Genomic DNA, 23,539 nt, shown 5'->3' with positions numbered 1-23,539 from the left:
GGTGGGGGTGCAAGGTGAGTTGGTCTGAGTAAAGATGTGCAGGAGTAGGGTAGGGAAGGCAGAGTGATGGGGATGTGATGAGTGGCACAGCAGGATGAGGTTGAGTGTGGCTTGGCAGTAACGTTTCGTGATCTGCTGAGATCATTGAAAGGTTTACGCCACTACAGCCTGGTCCTCCTGACGACATCCCTGCTTGTGCCCTTCTGTACAATGTGCAACCAGCTGTGTTGGTCTCCTGGGGAGGTCTCTTCCGCCTATGGGAAGGGAAGAGAACCTCCCTGCGTGTTGTGACTCCCTCCATAAGCATATGGAGGGAGTTATGGGAGAGCCTGGGTGCAGCCCTGCACCTTTGTGCAGTGACTGTCAGTGTTTGCAGCACCTCAATGCTGTAGAACACTGACAGCAGAAATGTCAAAATCAATTTGGACATGGCCCCTTTAAGGAAACCGGCTGATGACACGTCATCAAATGACGTCATCAGACTTGCTTCCTATTAATTGGCCGGGAACCTCGCAGGGTGGGCTTAACAAGCCCTATTAACGTAAAATCACTTGGAGCGTGCGGGCTGCAGTAGGCAGCGGGCTAGGACCGCAACACCGACCCCGGCCGACCCGGACCCGCCTCAGTTGGCAAAATCGCGGCCATGGAATTTTTATCATAATGGAAAAATTTGACATTCCACAAATATAAAATTAGGTTCCAGGGACAGAACGGTTGTTCAGCAGTAATTATGACTTAGTACGCCATTAAAAACCCAGTTACACCTCATTCAACAAGGCTTAACTTTTTCGGGGTTTTTAAAGAACGTTATTCCAGTGTAAAAGCTTAAGTTCTCGTCCATTCAGTGACTTCAATTGATTGCTGGCTCTGGGGAGTTCAACATCATACCCTGTGGAGGAGCAGGGAATGACTGACAGTAACTTCTGGACTTCTGCGTTTAACCCCGCATGTGCAGACTCCAGAAGTTGCTGTCTGATTCACAGAGTAACGACAGCAAATGCTGATAGTTACAACTGCAAATTCCAGGTCCTTGTTTTTTGAAACAAATAGTTTTAAATATTGAGCTTGTTCTGTTTAACTGCTGATTCATTATTGCATCTGTATAATTTTACTTTTTGCAATAAACTCAATTAATAGTTTCCATATGGTCCATATATTCAAAACAGAAGTCAATAGATTTCTGACTAGTAAGGGCATCAAGGGATATGGTGATAGGGCCGGTGAATGGAGTTGAGGCAGAAGATCAGCCATGATCTCATTGAATGGCGGAGCAGGCTCGAAGGGCTGAATGGCCTAATCCTGCTCCTATTTCTTATGTTCCTATGTCTGCTAGTGTGGTGGTTTCCACTGATTTGGAGACAGCCAGAGAACACAGTTAGTGGGCTGTACTGTCTCTGATGTATACCTCAATGGTTTAAGTTTTTTTAATGCATTCATTTTGGGGATTTGGGTGTCACTAACAAAGCCAGCATTTATTACCCATCCCTAGTTGCCCATGAGAAGGTGGTGGTGAGTCTTACTTTTTGAGCTGCTGCAGTCCATGAAGAAGGCTCACCGCGCAGACCTTCTCAAGGACAACTAGAGATGGGCAATAAATGCTGGCCTTGCTAGCGACACCCATATCCCGAGAATGAATATTAAAGAAGAATGTGGTAATTGTTTGCTCGGTGGCATGCTATCTCATATACTAACATAAGATTAAGGTGTGGTTCATAGGAAATGCAGGGTTGCTTGTGGTGCTGACATTTTGCCTTGAACATGAGCAAGAAATATTGGGAAGAGGCCTAGATTTTAACAATGGCTTGGTGCCAATGGAACTGTCTGCTGGCATGAATCAGCACCTGCAGGAGAGAATATTTTGGAAGAAGAAAACTGATTTTGCCAGATATCTTTCATTCTGTGAATGACTATACTGTATTTATATATAAATTTATATATAAATGGAAATACACATTTTTGGCATTTAATAATGAGACAAGTTTCACAAATTCAGCACAACCTGAAAATAAATTGAAACTTCTTGTATTTTTAATGACCGTGCTTATTATATTTTACTAATCGTTATTCATTACAGAAGTTGATTACGTGACCTTATCTCCAGACACAAGCCTGCTGGTTGTTTTTTAAGACGGGTCTTTGACATGATAAATGTGGGCACTACAGGTTGAAGTCTCTATGGCGCCTTATTCGTTTGTGAAGGTCAGTTTATCTCAATTTACTTCACCCATTCCATTAGACTGCACGCAGTAGCTGCAGGCATATAGATTGCTAGTAGAAGTGAGCTGCAGCTGGTATCCAGTCACATTCACTTTCTATTAAAGGTACTTAGTGATTTACTGAACCCCCCAGGCCCAAGACGATTGAGCACTTAAAGCACAACTGAGGTGTAAGGACGGTTTTCTCATTTACCCGGGGAGCTGCCATCTGCAGAACTGCCCATTGCTTCTTGTGGGTGATTGGAATACAGCATTCCCAGAGCTTCAAAGGTGGCGAGTTCTGCTGTTCAACATGCCACTGGTGAGGACTCCCTCTTACCTGCTGTCCACCTGGTGAGGACTTCAAAACCTGTGCTTGTCAGTTGTCTAATGACCAACATGTGCCTATACTCAGGGGGAAGATAAGTGGGTGATTTTGAAGTTGAGGTGGTTCCAAGATGACACACCTGGCAATGGAATTTTATAATCAAGTTAACCCTCAGTGGTGCAATTGATAATCCAATACCTGTACCATGCAGGTCCACAGTGACGTAATAAAACTCACTACGCACATGGTTCGAGTATAAAGCAAGGCTTTAATCAACTTGTTTCAGAACATGGAGGTCTAGTTGTACTTCACTAGTTCCTGCCTTACAAAATGTCCCTGAGCAAGCTGGGCCCACGCCCGAGTATTTATACTCCTTGGACGGCGCCACCAGCTGGCCGTCCAGTGTTATTTCAGGAGAAGTTTCTTTATGCTGATGAGATTTATAATACACAGTACACCAGGAGACTGTCGATGATTAACCAGCCAGCCAGCCTAGTATATAAACAGAATCTGGTGGGGTAGACCTGTCGCTGGAGCTAGGATTCTTCCTACTTGCTTCCAGATATTCAGATAACCCTACAAGTCAATGGTTGAATGGATAGGGTTATCCTAGCTGGACATTCAATGGGAAGTTTACCAATACTTTGAACTGATCAGCTGGCTGGTTTTGGCTGAGAAAACCCAACCAGTACCCCTGCGCACATCTTAGGGTCAACTGTGCCTGAGCTCTCCAGATTCAGATAAGTCCAGCGTGTCCCTATGGGGAAAGTGGGCGTATTCCATACTGGGCAAACAAATTCTGCAGGAGTAGATATCCCAATAGCTTGCTTTGGATACTCTGAAACATGGTGTTGGGTTTCTGTGCATGTCAGATACCCAGCTAACCAAAAAAAAAAAACAAGGTGCTGGATTTCACGTGAATCATAACAAATATGAAACATGGCTGTATGACAAGACTGGGTAGTTACAATATTAATAGAGAGGTCAGTGGTAAAGGGAGGGGACTGGAATGCGAATGGTAATAAAGAAGTTCCAATTGGGACAGTTAAGGATGGACTGGATTCTGCCTGCAAGTCAGTTAATGTGAATAAGACAGAAATACCATACCGAGTTCTGCATAGAGCGGGCTGCTTGCTTTGTATAAGCTGCGTTCTTCAAGAGAATTTCTTGATGTCAATCAATAAACTAATTTTAAACCAGAACTTTACTTTACTGTCAGTTTATACATCCCTGTGTTTGGGCCACACAACAGTGTGTGAGAACAATGTGTGAGAATTCTTTAAATATTAATAAATCGTGAATAAAATATATTACTTTTGGTTTGTTTCTGCACCGTACATATGGAATGGTATAAATAGCGTTTGTACTATTTTGTGAACTCAAAAGACACGTTTGCTCATCAGTGCTAAAGGTGAAAGTGAGTTATGACAATCTTCGGCAAAGAAAGGAGATTGAAAAGAGCGGGCTTCATAGCTGCAAGGCTTTAGCTGTTGGATTGGGAGACAGAGGTTTGAATTCTAGCCATGACTGACAGTTGCCTGAAGGCTTCCTCTATTAGATGAGTGCATCATTTTTGGTCATGTCATCTATGGGAGCTGAAAACTATGTTTAGGCGGGGCCCTTCACAACCCCAACCAAGCAGTCAGGATAGGAGTGCCACTGAAGACTCCCATAAAAATACTTAGCGTTTTACCATCTCGCCTTCTTAAACAAAGCGGACAACATGGATACACAGGCCTTGGGGAGAGAAAAGGGGAAAATTGTGGGTAGGGAAAGAAGGCAAGAGAAAGGAGATTTATGAAATGTTATAAAAGTACATGTGAAAAGCAAACCTCAATAACAAAGAGAGGTGACTAACGGGAAGCAATGAGATCTGAATGATGTGTAATGTGTGCAGGACCCAAAAAAGATTAAAATATATCATGTCACAAATATTTTGAAAAACATAGAAGGAAACCGCTAGTTTGTTTGGTGTTTTGAAGATTTACCATAAACTAACAGTGTCTGGCCTGAGGGCTGGTGTTCTTTCACGACACTGAAAGCATGGTAACTCATGAGTTCATTATTTTGTCACCTGATTAGTTGTCTAGCTTCACAAGTTCCCCTTGAAAATAACATTTTGATTGTGGATTTTATTTTCCCATTAGGTGATGTAGCTGAAAACTGCCTCAAAAAATTGTTTCACCTCAAAAATAATTCTTACATCACATTTATTATATAAGAACAAGAAAATGCCATTCAGCCCAACTAGCTCACACTGCTGTTTTAGATCTATGTACAAGGGCATGCTCCAGCCAGCTTCATCGCCATCCTGTCCTAGTACTTGCCCATATCTACATAAGAACATAAGAAATATGAGCAGGGGTAGGCCAATTGGCCCTTCGAGCCTGCTCCGCCATTCAATAAGATCATGGCTGATCTTCTACCTCATCTCCACTTTCCTGCACTATCCCCATATCCCTAGATTCCCTTAATATTCAAAAATCTATCGATCTCTGTCTTGAATATACTCAATGATTGAGCCTCCACAGCCCTATGGGGTAGAGAATTCCAAAGATTCACCACCCTCTGAGTGAAGAAACTTCCCCTCATCTCAGTCCTAAATGGCCGACCCCTTATTCTGAGACTGTGACCCCTGGTCCTAGACTCCCCAGCCAGGGGAACCATCCTCCCTGCATCTACCCTGTCAAGCCCTGTAAGAATTTTGTATGTTCCAATGAGATCACCTTTCATTCTTCTAAACTTTGAGAATATAGGCCTAGTCTACTCAATCTCTCCTCATAGGACAATCCCCCCCCATCCCAGGAATCAGTCTGGTGAACCTTTGTAGCACTCCCTCTATGGCGAGTATATCCTCTCTACTTGCTATCTAAAACAATCCGCAAATGCTTTGGTTGTCTTCGTCTTGATTCTCGTACGTTAAGCCGATTGCCAAGTGGCGCATAACTGCCTGTTATTCATGCTGTGAGTTATTATTTTACTGAGCAAGGACACTGCTCCCCTCTACCACAGAGCAGGGAGAATTGGAACGGTTCACTTTCAAGTGGCAGTATGGGACGTACCATATTCGGTCAGTAGGAGGAGGTGGAATGTTGACAGCCAGCACTCCCGCTAGCTCCTGGACCTCTACGGTCAGCAGCAGTGGCGTGTTCGACACTTCCTCTATTTTCTTCTTGATGAACTCATTCTCTGTGGCTTTTTGAAAGTATTTTGATTTGGCAATCTTATCCACAAATCTGAGAATCTTTCTGCTGGTGCTGCTCCCTGCAGCATACCTGAAAGAACAAGGAAGTTTAGTTGTACAAATGGCGTGAGTTATTTCTTGGTCTCTTTTAGTCTTTCGTGGGCTGCATTCCACCCCTCCCTCCCTCCCCCACCCCCATTAATCCTCCTTCAGGTGAAATCAAGCAGTGGCCTGCTCTGTGTGACGCCCCTTCTCAGCAGCAATAATGCACGTCACATGAGTGAAAACAGGATGAGAGTTCGCTGTCTGGTTGCCATCAGCTGTTGAATGAGAAGCCTCATGATAAGCAAACTGTTCCCTTCATCAAGCTGCTTCTGTTCAACCACAGAAGTCAAGAGAATGAATCAGGTATTCCAGCTAACATGGTGCCTCGGAACGGGAGTGCCCTGTACTCTCACAGCTATATTTTATACTGTTGGAAAATTGAGAACACTGAACAGGTGGAAGAAAGGATTACTAAGCTGTACCACAGTTGAGAGGTACCCAAGAGTGAAGCGCAAGCTACTTACAGTCACCTTAATCACAAGAGTGTATTATGGTCTTGAATACATTTTCAGTAACAATATACACAGTTAAAGTGTCAGCTGTGGCTGAGTCAGAAGGTTGTGGGTTCGAGTCCCACTCCAGGGACTTGAGCACATAAAGCTAGGCTGACACTCCAGTGCAGTGCTGAGGGAGTGCTGCACTGTCGGAGGTGCCGTCTTTTGGATGAGACATTAAACCGAGGCCCCGTCTGCTCTCTCAGGTGGATGTAAAAGCTCCCACGGGCACTATTTTGAAGAAGAGCAGGGGAGTTATCCCCGATGTCCTGGTCAATATTTATCCCTCAACCAACATCACTAAAACAGATTATCTGGTCATTATCACATTGCTGTTTGTGGGAGCTTGCTGTGTGCAAATTGGCTGCCGCGTTTCCCACATTACAACAGTGACTACACTTCAAAAGTACTTAATTAGCTTTGAGACGTCCGATGGTCGTGAAAGGCGCTATATAAATGCAAGTCTCTCTTTTTAATATATGCCCTTTATTTGTTATTTTAAGGCTTTACAGTAGGACCCTCATATCTTCCGTTACTGCTGCTATTAGGTCATCTGATCTTTTCCCTGTTGCGCCATGACACGTAATGGTCTAAATGTCAGAGATTATGACAGAATTTGAATATATAAATATAATTCATCATAAATGGGATTATGTTTGCAATGGTCTCTATACAGACCTGCGGCTCCATAAAATAGCTATTTTAGAACTAAACCATTCCAGCTTTTTAAAGTTATAATAAATGCCTTCTTTTGAAAAAAAGTACAAAAATGTGAAATATGCTGGGTGAAGACTACCCGCCAGTCCACTGTGACAGAGTAACAGCAGCACTGCCCATAAACATCTACCGGATAATGAAGAAGATCCCAACTTACACCTCCACACCAGGTGGACCTAGTTTGTCTCCAATGCTTCCTTGTGGTTCTGCTGTAGGCAATTCCTCTTCGTCTGAAGATCCAGCACTTGAAGATTCCTCATCACTGTCTGCCAGCACAAATGCCCGGGGCTTAGATCTGCAGGAAGGAAGAGGTAAGCATTAGCATATCAACACATCAGCAAAAAGGCAGACTTCACACCCAAAGTGATTAAATCCATCAGCACGATATTTATTAGCTATTGTCGCACCCAATTTCTTCCCTTAGTCCTGCCGGAAGCATTATTTTAGTCATCAAATAAACTCAATCCGTGACAGGCGGACCGCCAGCGATTGTAATAATGAGCTCCAGCTCGGCGAGTTGTTCTCATTAAGTGATTCCCCAGAGGCCTTGCGCTGCCCCAAATACGCCAATCACATCTTGCTGCTCTTTCCTGCATTGATGGCTGAACGAGTGGAGCTTCCTGGGACCACAAAGACACGAGGATGCAATGGTCGGAAGGCCTGAACTTGGAGAATGTGGCTGTTTGTGAGGAGCGGCTCCGGAGGACCACGAGCGGGAAGAGCAAAAGGTGTAATTTCTCTCCGCCTCTGCTTGATTCCCAACATTGGAATTCTCATGGTGAAGGATCTCCCCACTGGTAAGGGAAAACACATTGCTGGGCTTCTGTCACATGCCCATGTGTTGCCTGGCCCCTTTGTGAGCTGTTGAAGAAGAATGACCCAGCAAGACCCATACAGAGAGAAAATGGATTAAAAAAAACCTGAAATAAAAAATAATAGAGTGCGGCTATTTGTAAAATAATAAATATAACAATGAGGGAGCACTTTAAATATATCCTGAAATGATTTACAAGTTGCTGACTAATCATTCTTTCTTCCCACTTTGCAGGAAATATGACTACTAGTCACCAGAAGCACTGTCTTCGCTAGTTTATTAGATCAATGATGAATATCTCACGCTGCATGATTTTTGACACTGTGATTTTTCGATTGCCATTGTTTTAAACCAGCATTAAAATAATGCCCAGTTGAAAATCTAGGCTTGTGTGTAAAAGGAAAGACGAAACGAAAGGGTGTGGGGACAAATCAAACAATAAATAGCATCTTAAAATAATTATCTTAAAATAACTGTTGTTCTTATTTATCTAGTCTCTTTATTGTTTTATAAGGCTGATTTTCTGAGCTCTTGTTGCCGGGGGAGACATGACCATGGGTCACACAGCCCATGGCTTTCTGCCAATTCAGCGATGATTGGGGGGGAGGGGTGATGGGGGGGGGAGGGAAGGGGTGATTGGGGGGGAGGGGAGCGGTGATTGGGGGGTGATTGGGGGAGGGGAGGGGTGATTGGGGGAAGGGAGGGGTGATGGGGGTGGAGGGGAGCGGTGATGGGGGTGGAGGGGAGCGGTGATTGGGAGGGAGGGGAGCGGTGATTGGGGGGGAGGGGAGCGGTGATTGGGGGGAGGGGAGGGGTGATGGGGTGGAGGGGAGCAGTGAATGGGGGGGAGGGGAGCGGTGATTGGGGGGAGGGGAGCGGTGATTGGGGGAGGGGAGCGGTGACTGGGGGGAGGGGAGCGGTGATTGGGAGGGAGGTTAGTGATTGGCAGCAATTGGGAAGGGTAGCGAGGGGCGGTGGGGGGAGAGACGTAGTAGAGCAAATAGACCTACTTTGTGAAAAGACATCCACTGATTTGTGATACTAGAATAAGCTCCAAGATTGATTCACACCAGTTTCTTTAGTGACCAGATTTCACATCTTAAATTACATAACGTTTTGAAAAGAAATCTCTGATTCCCATAAATCCCATTATACAATATCACAACGAGGATATAATTATAAAATTAAAGAGCTGCCGCAGCAAAAACAGCCTTATCCATCCACCTAATTTGCTAAAAACTTACAGTCACACAATCCTGTGCGACTTTTACTAATTTAGAATTTTCCTGAACCGTCACAAAGGCTGTCAAGTCAGCCGAGCAGATTTTCTGAATTGCACTATCGCAGTAATAAACATTGGAGATTGAAGAAGGGATTCAGTGACATTCAGCTTAGAGCATGACCTGAATAAAGCAAATGAACACTGAATCAGAGTGAGGTCTCCTATCTTAATCCGCAGTGTTTTAATCATGCCACAGTATCACCACAGCTTGCCATCCAGATGAAGCAAATGGATTGCGTTGGATATAGTGGATAAGATAGGGGAAAGCTTCCACACTGTGCTGCCTCAGGTAAACTGGCTGAAACAAAATAATATACCAATGAGAAATATTCTCCTGCCTGACACAGCCATGCCCTTACATTTAAAGATAGGAAGAGTTGGTAGAACGTGCAGTGTAAGAAGACTTTCCTTTTTCATGAGAATTTATTTTGTAATAGCATATTATTTCCTTTCTGAATTAATAGATGTAGCAATGCAGATTGAACAGTCGCTATGTTGCTTTTGTGGGATTTTTCTATACTTCTGGGTAATTACTAGGGACGAGAGCTCAGAAACATTTACAATTTCAAATTTGGACTGGAATAGCACAAAAATCTTGGCCCTGAAAATCCACACAAGGGTGGATTCCACTTTAAGAGTTGAGTCGCGCCCACTGGGAATCTCTGCCACAGGCCTTGTTGGACTTTCCGGGGACATGGGGGAGGTTCCCTCGCTACGCTTACCAATGGCACATGCCCTGCGCCACTAGAGATGCAACTAGGATGCCCATCATAGCTGGAAATCCTGGCAGAGGCTGTCAGCTCCAAGAGGTTGCCAGGTTCCACCACCCCCCCCTTCAGAAAGAATTGATAGGTGCCTCTCCCATGGTCCCACATATGCCATTCGGCAGCGTGTATGCCACCGCTGGACCTACGTTTGGTCCCACTGGGAATGGACTGGGAATGAAAGAACTTCCGATGTGGGGAATTCCCTGTCCCTCCCTCTTTACGCAGACAGCCATGATTTGGGCAGGCAGAAGCTCTTCCCCAGCAGGACAATTGGGAATTTCCAACTTTTTAAGGTGATGACGTAAGAAAACTACTAGGCACTTGGTCTAAGCGTTAAACAAAGCTTTAATCAACTGTTTTTCAACATGGAGATCTAGTTGTGTCCTTCACTAGTTCCTGTTAAAGAATGTCCTGAGCAAGCTGGGCCCATGCCCGAGTATTTATACTCTCCCTGGACAGTGCCACCAGCAGGCCACCCAATATTATTTCAGAAGTCATTTCCACATGAATGACAAGATTCATGTCAGGTGGTACTTGGCTTATCCTGGTCCCAGGCTAACTTGTGGTTCCTTTTGACGGACTCCTGTTGAAGTTCCATCAGGAGTATGCCAGAAGAGCTGTGGATTTTTGGGCGGTGTCGGCCAGCTGTACAACTGGGGGCGGGGGGGGGCAAGCCCCAAGCCCGATCCTGCATTCATCTGGCGTCCTCACCTTTCCGTCTGGTTCTACAACAGTGACACAGCACCAGCTTTCTAAGGTAAGCCTCGTCAGGACAGGCTAAGAATTGTGTGAAAATTCAATGGTCACAGCCTTGGGGCAAACTGTCCATCAACAAACATGTGTATCCACGTGTATATGTACGCCCATGCATATACGTGTGACTGGGAAGATCATTTTGTTTGGATGTAAATGGCAGGGGCTTATAGAAAAGATTAGCACTAGATTGTACAAAGTATTGAGCAGGTACAGGAACCAGGACCGGAAACGTCCAGCAGTTTTTGGCTCCACTCAAATCTGACAGAATTTTTTTTTGACTCGTCAGATTTCCTGATGGTTCATCGTGGTCCTTGTTCATTTCCTGTGGTCTTTGATCAGTGCGCTGCATTTCCTCAGTAGTAGAAGGAGGCTCTTTCCCAACTGGACACCTGCATTTTAAATTAATTTCAGATTTGGATTCTCCCAAAGTGCTACTAGGGAGGGAAGGTGAACAAAATTCAATCGAGTTTCACATGGGTCTTTCCTACATCATTATCTACAGCGCATCTTTTATGACCAGTCAGACGGTGAAAGCAGAACTTTGGTTTCACTCACATAAAAGCACCTTTTAATAATTTTCTATTTGTGCAATAAAGTAAAACAACAAATGTTGGGGTGTAGAGCAAGGAGTATAACATATAAATCTAGAGAGGTCATTTTAAAACTGTATTTGGCACTGGTGAGGCCACGTCTGGAGTACTGTGTGCAGTTTTGGTCTCCCTATTTCAGAAAGGATATTCAGTTATTGGAGGGGGTTACAAAGGAGGGGGTTACAAAGGAGGGGGTTACAAAGGAGGGCTGCACGGTTGATCCCAGAACTTAAGGGAATGACGCATGAGGAAAGATGGACTACCATGTGTCTTTTCTCCCTTGAAAAGAGAAGACCGAGAGGGAATATGATAGACATGTTTAAAATGATGAAAAGGTTTGGACAAATTGGATCCAAGCAAGCTTTTCTGCCATGTACAGAATTTAAGTATGAGGGGTCATATTTACAAATTGAGAACAATAAAAATGGGAAATGCCTTTTACTAAACTAGTGGCGTATGTGGAACAGATTTCCAGCACAGGTGGTGGAACAAGAAATCTTAATGGGTTTTGAGAAGGAACTTAGAGAGGTTCTTGCCAGCAAATGGGATTTGGGGTTATTAGAAATGGACCATGGGAATACTCTGTGGAATTGGTGGGCTAGATGGACCAAAGGCTGGGCCCGTGCCCGAGTATTTATACTCTCCCTGGACAGCGCCGCCCGTAGGCCACTCAATATTATTTCACAAATCTTTCTTTCATGAATGACTGATTCATGTCAAAGCCCACAATCTATCTGACTTGAATTCAATGGCAAGTTATGCTGGCCGGACACAGAGTGGCATTGGCAGTGGCTGTCAGACGAGGGTGTTTCAAAATGTAGCTGGAGAAAACGGGGGGGGGGCGGGGGGAAGTATGAAAAGATCATTCAATTTATAGTTGTGTTTTATATCGGGTAAGAGTTCTAGCTTGCGTACTTTTCAGTCATGAATATAATAATTTTCAGGTTCTTGGGTTTGCTAGTCAGGCAAACATCAGGAATAAAATTCAGAATCTGCTTACCCTTCTGTTCTTGTGTCCGCCAGTCTCACCCCCTCCGGCACCGACTCTTTCCCCAACTTGCACAAGTTCATTTTGGTTTCCAGCGTCATCTGCAATACCCCGGTGTACGCAATTTCCAAATCCACCCACAGCCCTGTGAAAGGACAGAGCCAGTGACACACACAGTCATTCCTTTCAAAAGGAACCCTTCCTCCTGAGGTTCTCCTCTGATAGCAGCACCTCCATTATACGTTCTCCAAATAGCCGCCAGAATTAGGGTTCCCAACTCTGGAGCTTTCATCACAAGACCTCGTCCCCACCATTGGTCACCTGATAAGTCCACCCTCACAAGACACCACCTTCCCACATTAATTGGAAAGTGAACAGACTCTTCATTACTTGATTGGAGGATTCTTGACTGTCAGACAAATTGCCTCTTTTCAAATCTCCAATACTTTATTAACTAGCAAACAAAAGTTTTCGAACAAAATGAAAAAAAACATTGGCCTCGAAATTCAGTTGTTTGCGCCAGCCGGTAACGCCTTAGGAGGAGGAGATGTTGGGCGCTAGGCGGCTAGTGGCCGGGCGCAGCGTGATCTGCGCCTCTCCCCAACTTCACTAAAGATTTAGCGGCGGCGCAAAGCCTTTGCGCGCGCTCAGCTGCGCGCGCAGATCCTGACGTCATTTCATCATGCAACGCCCTTTGCTCGCCCCAAACCGGAAATTAAGTGGCGCCGCCCTATTGTGCGCCTGGCGCCCCTAGCGACTGGTAGAAGGGAACGGTTCTCAGTCGATGCGGGGCGCGGGGGGCGCAAATTAAAGGGCACTCCTCCTGCAGTAGAAAAGGCAGCCATTTTGCAGGACTCCTTTTGCAGAGAGACAAAGGTAGAGAGCTTTCTGCTTTGGCTCAACACTCGCACAGGTACTTGTGGCTTCAGGCCACAGCTTTCCACTTGTCTTTACCTTCAGTGTCATATCATTGATTGCAAACATATAATGGGGGCTGCAATGGGTGCAAACGTTGGCCTTCTCCATTGCATTCAAAGGGCTCACAGACGCCGTGAGAGAGTGGCAGTCATGGCCAGACGGAGAGGGGGCAACAGGCGTCGGCAAAGGAGGCCTTACCCACCCAGGGTATACCGCCAGCAGTTCTCCTATCTGAACATGTCTGACGAGCAGTGTGTTCGGAGGCTGCGATTCCGAAGGGCGGTGGTCACTGAGATCTGCCACCTGCTTGGCGGTGGTCTGCAGCCACATCTGAGGAGCAGGACGTCTCTATCGGTGGCAGTGAAGGTGACGGTGGCTCTCAACTTCTATGCCACCGGCTCCTTCCAATCCGCTACTGGGAACATTTCCAACATCTCCCAGTTCGCCGTGCATTGCTGCATCCGCCAGGTGACCAATGCCCTTTTCAGAAGGAGACGTCAGTTCATCTCCTTCTCCATGGCCCTTGTCAAGCAGCAACAGCGTGCAATGGGCTTTGCAGCATTAGCGGGCTTCCCCATGGTGCAGGGCGTCATTGACTGCACGCATGTGGCTTTGCGGGCACCTCTGGAGAATGCCGAGGATTACCGCAACCGGAAGGGCTACCATTCGCTCAACGTTCCGCTGGTGTGTGACCACAGGCAGCTCATCCTAGCTGTCAATGCCCGCTTTCCAGGCAGCAGCCACGATGCCTTCATCCTGCGCCAGACTTCTGTGGCAGACATGTTCCAGGCCCAGCCTCATCCACGAGGATGGCTTCTCAGGGACAAAGGCTATCCTTTGTGTACCTGGCTGATGACCCCGCTCCATGCGCCCAGCACCCCTGCTGAAGAGGGATACAATGACAGCCATCAAGCAACCAGGAACATCATTGAGCAAACAATCGGCGTCCTGAAGCAACGGTTCCGCTGTCTGGATCGTTCCGGAGGAGCCCTACAATATTCGCCGGAGCGAGTCTCCCATTTCGTGGTCGTGTGCTGCATGCTGCACAACCTGGCTATCCGCAGGACTCAGCCACTGCCACCAGAGATTGGAGGACCACCTGAGGAGGAGGAGGAGGAGGAGGAGGACCAGCACAGGAGGGAGGCAGAAAGTGCAAGGCCCGCCCGTCGGCGGCTTATTGAACGTCGGTTCTAGGCCCCCTCTCAGGGAATGGCTTGTGCCAATGTCACCAGATGAATGTAGCCGCTCCACAAGCCCTCAGCCGAGCAGGGCAACCAGGACTTGCAAAATAAAGCATGGGCAGTGCGATTTAAGAACATTTATTACTTGGAAACCTCTGCCCTTCCCACATTACAAACTAATGGAGAGACGCCCCCTCCAAAAACACAAAACGAACAGTCTCGGCCTTTCCAAAAACACAAAACGAACAGTCTCGGCCTTTCCAAAAAAAGAAATACACCAGTGTCGGCCTTTCAAAAAAAAGACAACTACACCAGTCTCGGCCTTTCAACAAACACAAAGCATTTGGCCAGACCTTCTACTTTTTGCCCTGCGAGGGTGATGCCTTTCGCATCCGTGACTGGCCCCTGCCCGCCCTGCAGCTCCTCCTCAATGGGACCCCAGTGGCTGCAGCAAGGCTGGGGGAAGGCTGCTGAGGGTCAGATGGCGAGACGGCAGATGCCCTTGGGGGTCGGCCTGGACCAGCTCTGGCCCTGGAGGGGCCGGCTGCTGACTGCTCCAACTCTGCTTGGGCGGCAGCAGTCTGTCCAGCGGCTGGTGGCAGCTGCAATGGAGGAGTGGCAGTGTCGGCTGCAGGAATGGTGCCAACCTGACAGATCACAGGTACTCCCTGGTCGCCTGAGACATTGGCACTCGCACGGGCCAGCACTGCAGCATGCGCAGCAAACTGCTGAAGAACAGACTGCTGGGCTGCTGCTGCGCGGCGAGTGCCCTGGCGATGCCTGGCCGATCCAGCGAGGGTGGCAGCAGTTAGTGCCCGTGTGGCCCTGGTCTGTGTCCGCATGACACCAGCCAGTGAATGGACGGCACGACTGAGCACTTGGCTAGAAGCCGCCTGTGCTGCCGCAAAGTCCTGCAGACTCCTGGCCTGTGCTGCTCCGAATTCCTGCACACTCCTTGACAGAGACTCTATGGAGTCAGGCATCCTTGCCACTGCAGCCATGAGCTCAGTGTGCCTGCGCTCAGCCTGGACGGCCATTTCCTCTAGGAGGCGCACCTCCTCTGCGCTGACCGTCGCAGGACTGGAGGCCGCACTCACCCTCTGGGGAGAAGTCCGCCGAGCTTCCCCACCCCTCCCGCGTTGCTGCAGGCCGCTGGGCCCCGGAGCTTCACTCTCCTCCGACCCTTCCCCCCGGCTCCCCTCCAGGGAAGACGTGTCCCCTTCATCGCCATGGGCTGCCTCGGCTGAGGGTGGCACTGATGGGCCGGCTTCCTCTTCCTCCTCCTCGAATTCTGAATCACTGACAGTGGCAGCTTGAGGGCCCGCCTCCTCACCTGGCGATTCACCATCTGAAAGCAGGGAGGCACAAGAGTTGCTTTAGAATGAGGACAGGGCGGCAGCGAGGGAGGCATGAGTGCTGCCATGCACTGCATTGGTCGGACAGTGGCAAAGGATGCTGTTCTGAGGCGCAAGTGGAAAGAGAGAGGTCAAAAAGGTGATGCCCTTACCATTGGGGCCCAGAACAGGGTTGGCATCTCTACTGGCGACGGGGCCAATCAGCCGGCCTGCCATAATGCGCTCCACATGCTGGTCGAGGTCGGAGAGCTCTTTGAGGTCAGGACGGCCTCCCCCGGTCTCACGCTGCTTCCTCCGGTTGTGCGCCACCTTGGCCTGCAAGAGAAAGGACGGCCTCTAAGTTCAGTGTGAAGCCCTGATCTTGTCTGCACTGCCTCCCATGGTGGACTAGCCCTGACAGTGTGAAGCCCTGATCTTGTCTGCACTGCCTCCCATGGTGGACTGGCCCTGACAGTGTGAAGCCCTGATCTTGTCTGCACTGCCTCCCATGGTGGACTAGCCCTGACAGTGTGAAGCCCTGATCTTGGCTGTACTGCCTCCCATGGTCGAATAGCTTGTACAGTGTGTAAAGTGCTGAATGTGCAAGTGATTTTCATGACAGTCCCATAGCTGCTGGATGAGGGCTGGCCATTAGGGCTTTCAGGTCCCTTTGCCCATAAACTGAGGTGCACATGCAGGGATGAGGAGGACACTGGAAAGGGTACTCACCCTGACAACCCGAGTGAGGTCGTTGAACTTTTTCCGGCATTGCACAGGAGTCCTGGCAACCACGCTGTTGGAGGTCACCCTGTTTGACACCTCCCTCCAGGCTTTCCGGTAGGCGCTGGGCAGCGGCCTCCTGCCACCTTCAGGGAACAGAACATTGTGCCTGCGCTCCACTCCGCCAACCAGCACCCTCAGGTCGCCGTCGCTGAAGCGCTGCACTCTCTCCCTGGCCTTCTCCATAGCCCTGAGCGTTGCACAGATGAAGCAGAAGTGGTCAGGCCTAGCTTCAGGGCTGCAGTGTGCAGGGCGTGGCAGGCAAACAAATCCACCCTCCCCCTTTAAGAGCTGACCGGCGCCAGAGTGTCTGCCGTCAATCAGCAACTCGCCGCACCTGCGCTGCGCCCGCCCTCGGGGGTATCGCCCCGGACCGCCGGCTTAGCGCCTAATGATAGTCGTGCATCGCCTGTTTTAGCGCAGCAGCAACCTCTTGGGGCGATGCGACTATCGGCGAAGGTGGCGCGAACTTGCGCCGTGCGCAAACTTTAGCGGCCGCCCGACTGTAGCGCCCCGAACGTGGCTATACTGAATTTCTAGGCCATTTTTTTTAAAGCCCCTATGATTTTTCTCCTGGGTTGGTCACAGCAGTGTCCTGGAGATTAATCCTTAATTCCTGGAGAATCCAGGGCAATCCTGGATTGTCGATCCTGATGTTTCCGTTGTTGCTGTTATTCCATCTCCTTTTCTTGGTGAATAATTTGACACATTAAGGTCAATTCTTGTCTTCGCCGCAATGCCGATCTTACTCGCTACCAGGCTGACGGCCGCCTTGACCTGTCCATCCCGTTTGTCGAGATTTCCATCCGCCTGTTCTACGTCCCACGCGATTTGCAAGCCATTGATTTCGATGGAATGAAAATCGTACGGGTTCTGTAACAGGCGGGCGAAGCGATCAGCCAGATTACTGCCCATGTGGTGAAGACAAATTTCCCTGAATGTAATGCTTCTTTTATTTGTTTTATACCTTCCTGTGCCTTGGGTGTTGCTGCGCTACATGGGTACGACCAGATTCTCACTTATCCGCCAACTTCTAACGGCGCTTGATGTCATCACCATATGATACCACTAACTTTGCTGTAACGGTGGTTTATGTGAAAGAGAATGGACTTAAATATCCAACCGTTGAGCTCAGACACAGTGGCCAGGATTTACCACTTGTGCCCTCCCCAGACTGCGATTCACCCTCTCCCCCCACCTCATTCATTATAAATGACAGAGAAATCACGGGCTGGCAGGTGCATAAGTGGAAAATCACAGCCAGTAGTTTGTTCAGGAGGTCAAGTAGTTTCTAACCTATGGCACATGCCCCACTCCTTCCCGACCAAGTTCAGAACATAAACACCACGTTGTTGCTTCATTTCCCCCTCTCCATTCGCCACTGTCAATAAACTCATTCGACATACGGTGAAGCAAACTGAGTCAACACTGGCAGGTTTGAGGCACTTTTCAGTATAACTGGACCACAGATGGAAGGAGCCCAGGATTGAGCTGTAGAGGCAGGTTAATCTTTTGCCTAATCCAGATAAGCACAACCGAATGCATATGTGAGAACTGCAGATAAAATCAGACCGTTTTCATCACAGATTACACAGAACAAAGCAGAAATCATCTCAATGAAAATAATCTACAGACGGATAGCCTTTTAGAAAGGTTGCACGTTTCAATCTAACTCATAATTTACAAATTTAGGAATTCCTTGGGCTATTCCTCTGGATAGCCAAGGGGATAAGTAACCTGCAGGAATTCATGCAAATTCACATGTCCACATTTATAATTGGAAACTGCCTATGTAAACTTATAATGCTGTTATTACACCCTCCCGCCAGTGGTAGCGCTGCAGCACCACTGCTGGGCGGAAGGTGCGATTACAGCGTGACAGGTTTACATAGGCAGTTTCCATTATAAATGTGCATATAGGAATTTTGTAGTGAAACAGTTGACAGGAACTGCTCAGAGAGGCGAGATATTTTTTTATATATTGTGGATAGCAATGTTGAAATGTTAATATGCAAACCACTCAGCTGAATTGGCCTACAGGTAACAGATTTTATTATTATACACATCAAACACTAAGACGGAAGGAAGGAGAAAGCACAACATTATCATTTACTGCATAAGATCACGTGGACATGGAAAAGCATCAGAAAATATATTTGTTTATTTTTTTTTTTAAACGATGGGCCAAGGCCCAGGGTGTCTAGACTATATACAACCTTGCTACAAAATACTGGGGTCAATTTTAACTGTTCCTGTCGGGCAGGAATCAGGCTGCAGCAAGTCAGCTACCGGTTTCACCCTTGGCAGGAACATTTAGGGCTGGATTTTAATACTGGAGGCGTGTAGGAGGCGGGACTGCAACCTTTGGGGTTGTAGTCCCGCCTCCATTGAGTTGTGGCCAACCCACGCGATTTTCACTTGATTGACCTTGTTGAGCCCCCGCCCAACAGGCTCAGCAGGCCAATTAAGGGCCACCCGGCAACAGGTGACATCAGAGATTGACATTTCATCTGTCAAAAGCTTTTGACAGATGAAATATCAGCGTTTAACAGCTCTGTGAAGCTGTCAAACACTGACAATCTGCACTCCAAGTTAATTCCTTCCTGTCAGGATGATTTAGAGATCTCTCCAGAACAGAAAGCTGAATGCTGCAACTTTTGACAGCTCGCGGCCATTCTGCTTTCTGTGCCAGTGAGATGAGGGACTCCCGAGACCTGAGGGAAGGAAGGCTGTAAAGGTAAATAAAGGTAAGTAAAACTTCTTTAAACACTTTACAAACACCAAACACACTTACCTCTGAACTCATGCACCCATCACTCACCTGAACACTGGACCTCTCGAGCCCTCCAAGCCCTTCAGCCCGATGGCCCGCCTCGCTAACTTGGTGTGGTTTGGAGCCGTCGGGCAGCCCACACTTCAGGGCCAAAAATAGGGATTAGGCTAAAAACTGCCTGTTAACTACCTATTAACAGGTAGTTAATTGGCACTAATCCCCTTCCCGCCTCGGGGAGGCGGCTCCCAGCACAGATCGGGTATCCGCCTCCTTTGAAACTGGCATGGAGGTGGGTTGGGGGCGGGAAGGGTTCATGCCCCCTGATTTTGAGATTTTAACCCCCCACATGCCTCCAATCCCGCCTCTACGGCCCAATGAAAATCCTGCCCTTAGAGTCGACCTCACTATTAATCACGCAACTCATCTCACCTTGGCACAATTCTGAATCTCATAGGAGAGAGTGGGGCTCAGCATGCTGAGGCGGATATCTGTGGCCTGAATATATAAATGGACTATCTTCCTCCTGAACACCCTCATTTTAAAAGTCTTGGAAAAACATGAACTGCGCATTTTGCATCGGTTCCCCTTCCCCAAAAATTCAGTCTATGTTGTGTTCTGTAAGCATGAAAAGGCAAACAATATTCCCAGAAATGTGCGATTCATCCCCTCACTTCCTGCTCCACTAACACAGTTACAGATGAATGATGTGAATGGGTAGTTTGAGTCTCATTCACACAGCTGCTCAACTAATTGAAATAAGGTTTTAGTAAATTTAGTAAACCGAAGGAGCTATCTAAGGATGGATTTTTTTTAAATGGTAAAGCATAAATAAATATTCCAAATGGGAGAACAATTAGGGCACCAGGAGGAGGAACATTGCTACCCTGAAAACCTCTGTATAGCATCTAAATTTTATTAGGCAAACGAGTCTCACAGTTAAAGTTCTTTTTCTTCCTCCCTGCCTCTCCAATTATTTCTGTGGTACATGAAGCTGCTCTTGTGTATTTTTGCCCAGGTGGCCATTCTTCAAGTGGGACCCTTTGAACAGGCCATTCCATCATGGAAGCTACCACAGCCAGATCTGATCCTGCACTCGCCCAACAGCCACACCTGTCGACTTTGCAGCAGAGGTCGCCGCTGACAGTCTGAAATTGGGAATCCGAACCGATTTCTTTCTCCCCTTCCCTATCCCGGTGGTGCAGAGCTTAATTTAAGTGCCCCTATCAGTGTCTTGCCTGAGATCAGCTCAGTAGGAGCAGCGCAGGGATCAAACTTGTGACCTTCTTGGTATGGCTTAATATATCTACACACTGAGCAACAGCTGGAAGTCCGCCTGGTGTTGTGTGCGGGTGCCTGTGTTGGGAGTGATAGCTCTTTTCATTGCTTTGCTGCAAACTCTGTACTGCTAATGCAAATCCCCAGCTAATCTTTAAGCATATGCATCCGATACTTCACAACCATGAACAGCAGCCGAAAGTACAGGAAAACATTCAAGATACATATAGACACCCAGGCGGCTTGAGAATCGAGCCCATAGGATCGAGCAAGCATATCATTGCTGCAAACTTCAGGTTTCTGTCCTTTCAAAAGGGACAAACTGCAACTGATTTTATGCAACTGACTTCAACTTAGGAGGAAATGAGTTAAGGATTTGATTTTATATATACGCAAAACTTTACTGTTTGAGAATAATGAAATAACCGGTACTCTAATTATTGATTGTTACCTCGTCTGACCTAGCAGTTCCCTGATGATGATGATAAACAGCTTTGTTGTCTGCCAGGAAATTCTGAGTAGCTTGAATCTACTCACCTTTTTGATTGACAGATGGGCTGGAAGTGCGGATGACCACAGGTAGCGATGTCCCCATGTCCAACTCTGTGAGCGTGAGCTCATTCATAAAGTATGGCAGCTAGTATAAGATATAAAGTCAAATAAAACTGCTTAATAACTCGACTGCATTCTTAAATAACATTTGACATAATTGATATACTAGTCCGTGATCATCTAAATTTTCAATTTATTGTCAACAAGAACTTGCCTTTATATAGCACCTTTAACATAGTAAAATGCCCCAAGGTGCTTCATAGGAGTATTATCAGACAAAAATTGACACCGAGTCACATAGGAGATATTAGGACAGGTAATTTGGTCAAAGGAGGAGGTTTTAATGAGTGTCTTAAAGGAGGAGAGAGAGGTGGAGAGGAATTCTAGAGTTTAGGGCCTAGACAGCAGAAGGCATTGCCGCTAATGGTGAGGCGAAGGAAGTGAGGGATGCTCAAGAGGCCAGAACAGGAGGAACACAGAGTACTTGGAGATTTGGAGGGCTGGAGGAGGTTAGAGAGATAAGGAGGGGCGAGGCCATGGACGAATTTGAACACAAAGATGAGAATTTTAAATTTGAGGCGTTGCTGGACTGAGAGCCAATATAAATTAGCGAGAATAGGAATCACAATTACAGCCATTAACACCACTTTATCAAAGTATGGTACATTGGCAGTGGACAGCAGCACCAGAAATGTTACCCTTTCTCGGTGTCAGAGCTAAAATGGATAGAAACAGATTTCTCTACAGCAGGGCCTTTGACCATGTTCAGTAGTATGGACACATTCCCACTGGAAGGTGCAGCTTGTCTGCATGGCCAGGCTGGAGGGAATGACTGGACGGTGCACGGAACAATGACTGCCCAGGAACGATTACAAGGCAGCTGTCTGATTGAAAGGTTCAGACGAAGCAATAAACTACAGAGTCAGACTTCAGCAGTTTTAAACTTTAATCTGAACTCAAACACCCTTGAAATCACTCCCATGCGTTGGTTATTTATATATAGTCTGTTTTTCAGACAGTGACAGGTGTCACGACAGACGGAAACCATTGCACTTAACATGGACGAAGCAGGACAACATGTTCAATAATGGATTAATGATGGTGAGAGAATCAGTGCAAATTTATTGAGTGATACACTGGGAAATAAGATGCAGTATATATTGAATATGTCTAACAAAAGTCTTGAATTCAAAGGTTCTGATCACATACCAAATCACAAATTGAAGTGTTTCAGATTATATTCTTGTTTTCCTTAACCCTTTCTTGTCATTTTTTCCTGAAGACGTTTAATCCCTGCTGAGACACTTTTCCAAAGGTGTCACATGCTCTCAGGGAACGTTGCGCCACTAGCCTTGTTCACGTGTGAACCTAGACAGTGAGCGCTGGTAAACTATTTGACCACGGGCAGCATCACCTCTGAGACCGCTATTTCCCTTACCCGTTGTGCATACATGTATACTTCCAGCGAGGGGTTGTTGGATAGCAATCAGGATAGGGGGAACTGTATAACATTAATCAGGGCCAGTGTGGTCTCCTGGACTAGTTTCGATCACCTACGGTGGATCGGAGAGTAATTTTCCAGCCTTTCCCCCTCTCCCCCCCCCCCCTAATGTTCCTGGGTTTATAATCTGGTTTTTCGCCTCTCCCAGGAGATCACATGGTTTCGGGTGGGGAGTGTATCTATTGTGATGCTCAAGGCATCACAGTTGTGTGGGACAGGCGGGATGGACCAGTGGGTCTTTTCCTGTCCGTAAGTTCGTAACCCTGGCCAGTTTTCACCTTCATAAGTCAGGGGCACCGAGACCAATCGTAGCAGCCCACAGACCGGGAATTTTCCTGGACTGAGCTACTCGCTGGATGAACTGGCTGAGGCAGTCTGTATTTGCTCAGAATATATAGGGTCGAACTTATTCCAATTATTCACAGGACGTTTCGGGTAATGAGGCAGCCGCGTCCCGCAACCAACCATACAACTGGGACTGATTTACTATTGAACCACATGATTTGAGCTACAGTGGGGCTGAGTTTATTTTACCGCATGTTACAGGCCAACAGCAGTCTCTGGACAGGTACCAGCTCATACGTCTGTTACCCAGAGTTAAGTTGATGACTTCTGGTCTTATCAGTGCTATCAATGGTGTCAAAGGTACTGTCTCACTGGTAATAGCTCGGGCTGCTCCATGTTACTTCTCAGACCGCACAGCCTCCCTATATAAAAAAAGACTGTGTATTTATATAGTGCCGTTGATGAACTCAGGATGTCCCAAAGCGTTTTATAGCCAATGAAGTCCTTTGGAAGTGCAGTCACTGTTGTAATGTAGGAAATGTGACAGCAAGCTCCCACAAACAGCAATGAGTTCATTGCCAGATAATCTGTTTTTAGTGACGTTGGTTGAGGGATAAATAGTGGCCAGACACTGGGGATAACTCCCCTACTCTTCTTCGAAATAGTGCCACGGGATCTTTTACGTCCGCCTGAAGGGGCAGACGGGGCCTCGGTTGAACA

General features: G+C 47.1%; 1 protein-coding gene across 1 annotated transcript in view; it reads right to left on the bottom strand.

The window, feature by feature from the left end:
* Positions 1-23,539, bottom strand: part of tex2l (testis expressed 2, like) — a 155,276-nt gene that overhangs the window by 7,673 nt on the left and 124,064 nt on the right. The window contains exons 7-10 of the mRNA XM_086000390.1: positions 21,019-21,118; positions 12,233-12,365; positions 7,181-7,318; positions 5,586-5,798 (exon numbers count right to left, since the gene is read on the bottom strand). Coding sequence (XP_085856516.1) covers positions 5,586-5,798; positions 7,181-7,318; positions 12,233-12,365; positions 21,019-21,118 — 584 coding nt within the window. The remainder of the gene's footprint in view (positions 1-5,585; positions 5,799-7,180; positions 7,319-12,232; positions 12,366-21,018; positions 21,119-23,539) is intronic.

This window comes from Somniosus microcephalus, chromosome 11 (assembly GCF_052327205.1).
Source record: "Somniosus microcephalus isolate GS21.2 chromosome 11, FLI_Smic_1.0, whole genome shotgun sequence".
Lineage (NCBI taxonomy): Eukaryota > Metazoa > Chordata > Chondrichthyes > Squaliformes > Somniosidae > Somniosus > Somniosus microcephalus.
This window is presented reverse-complemented; position numbering and strand designations above follow the sequence as displayed.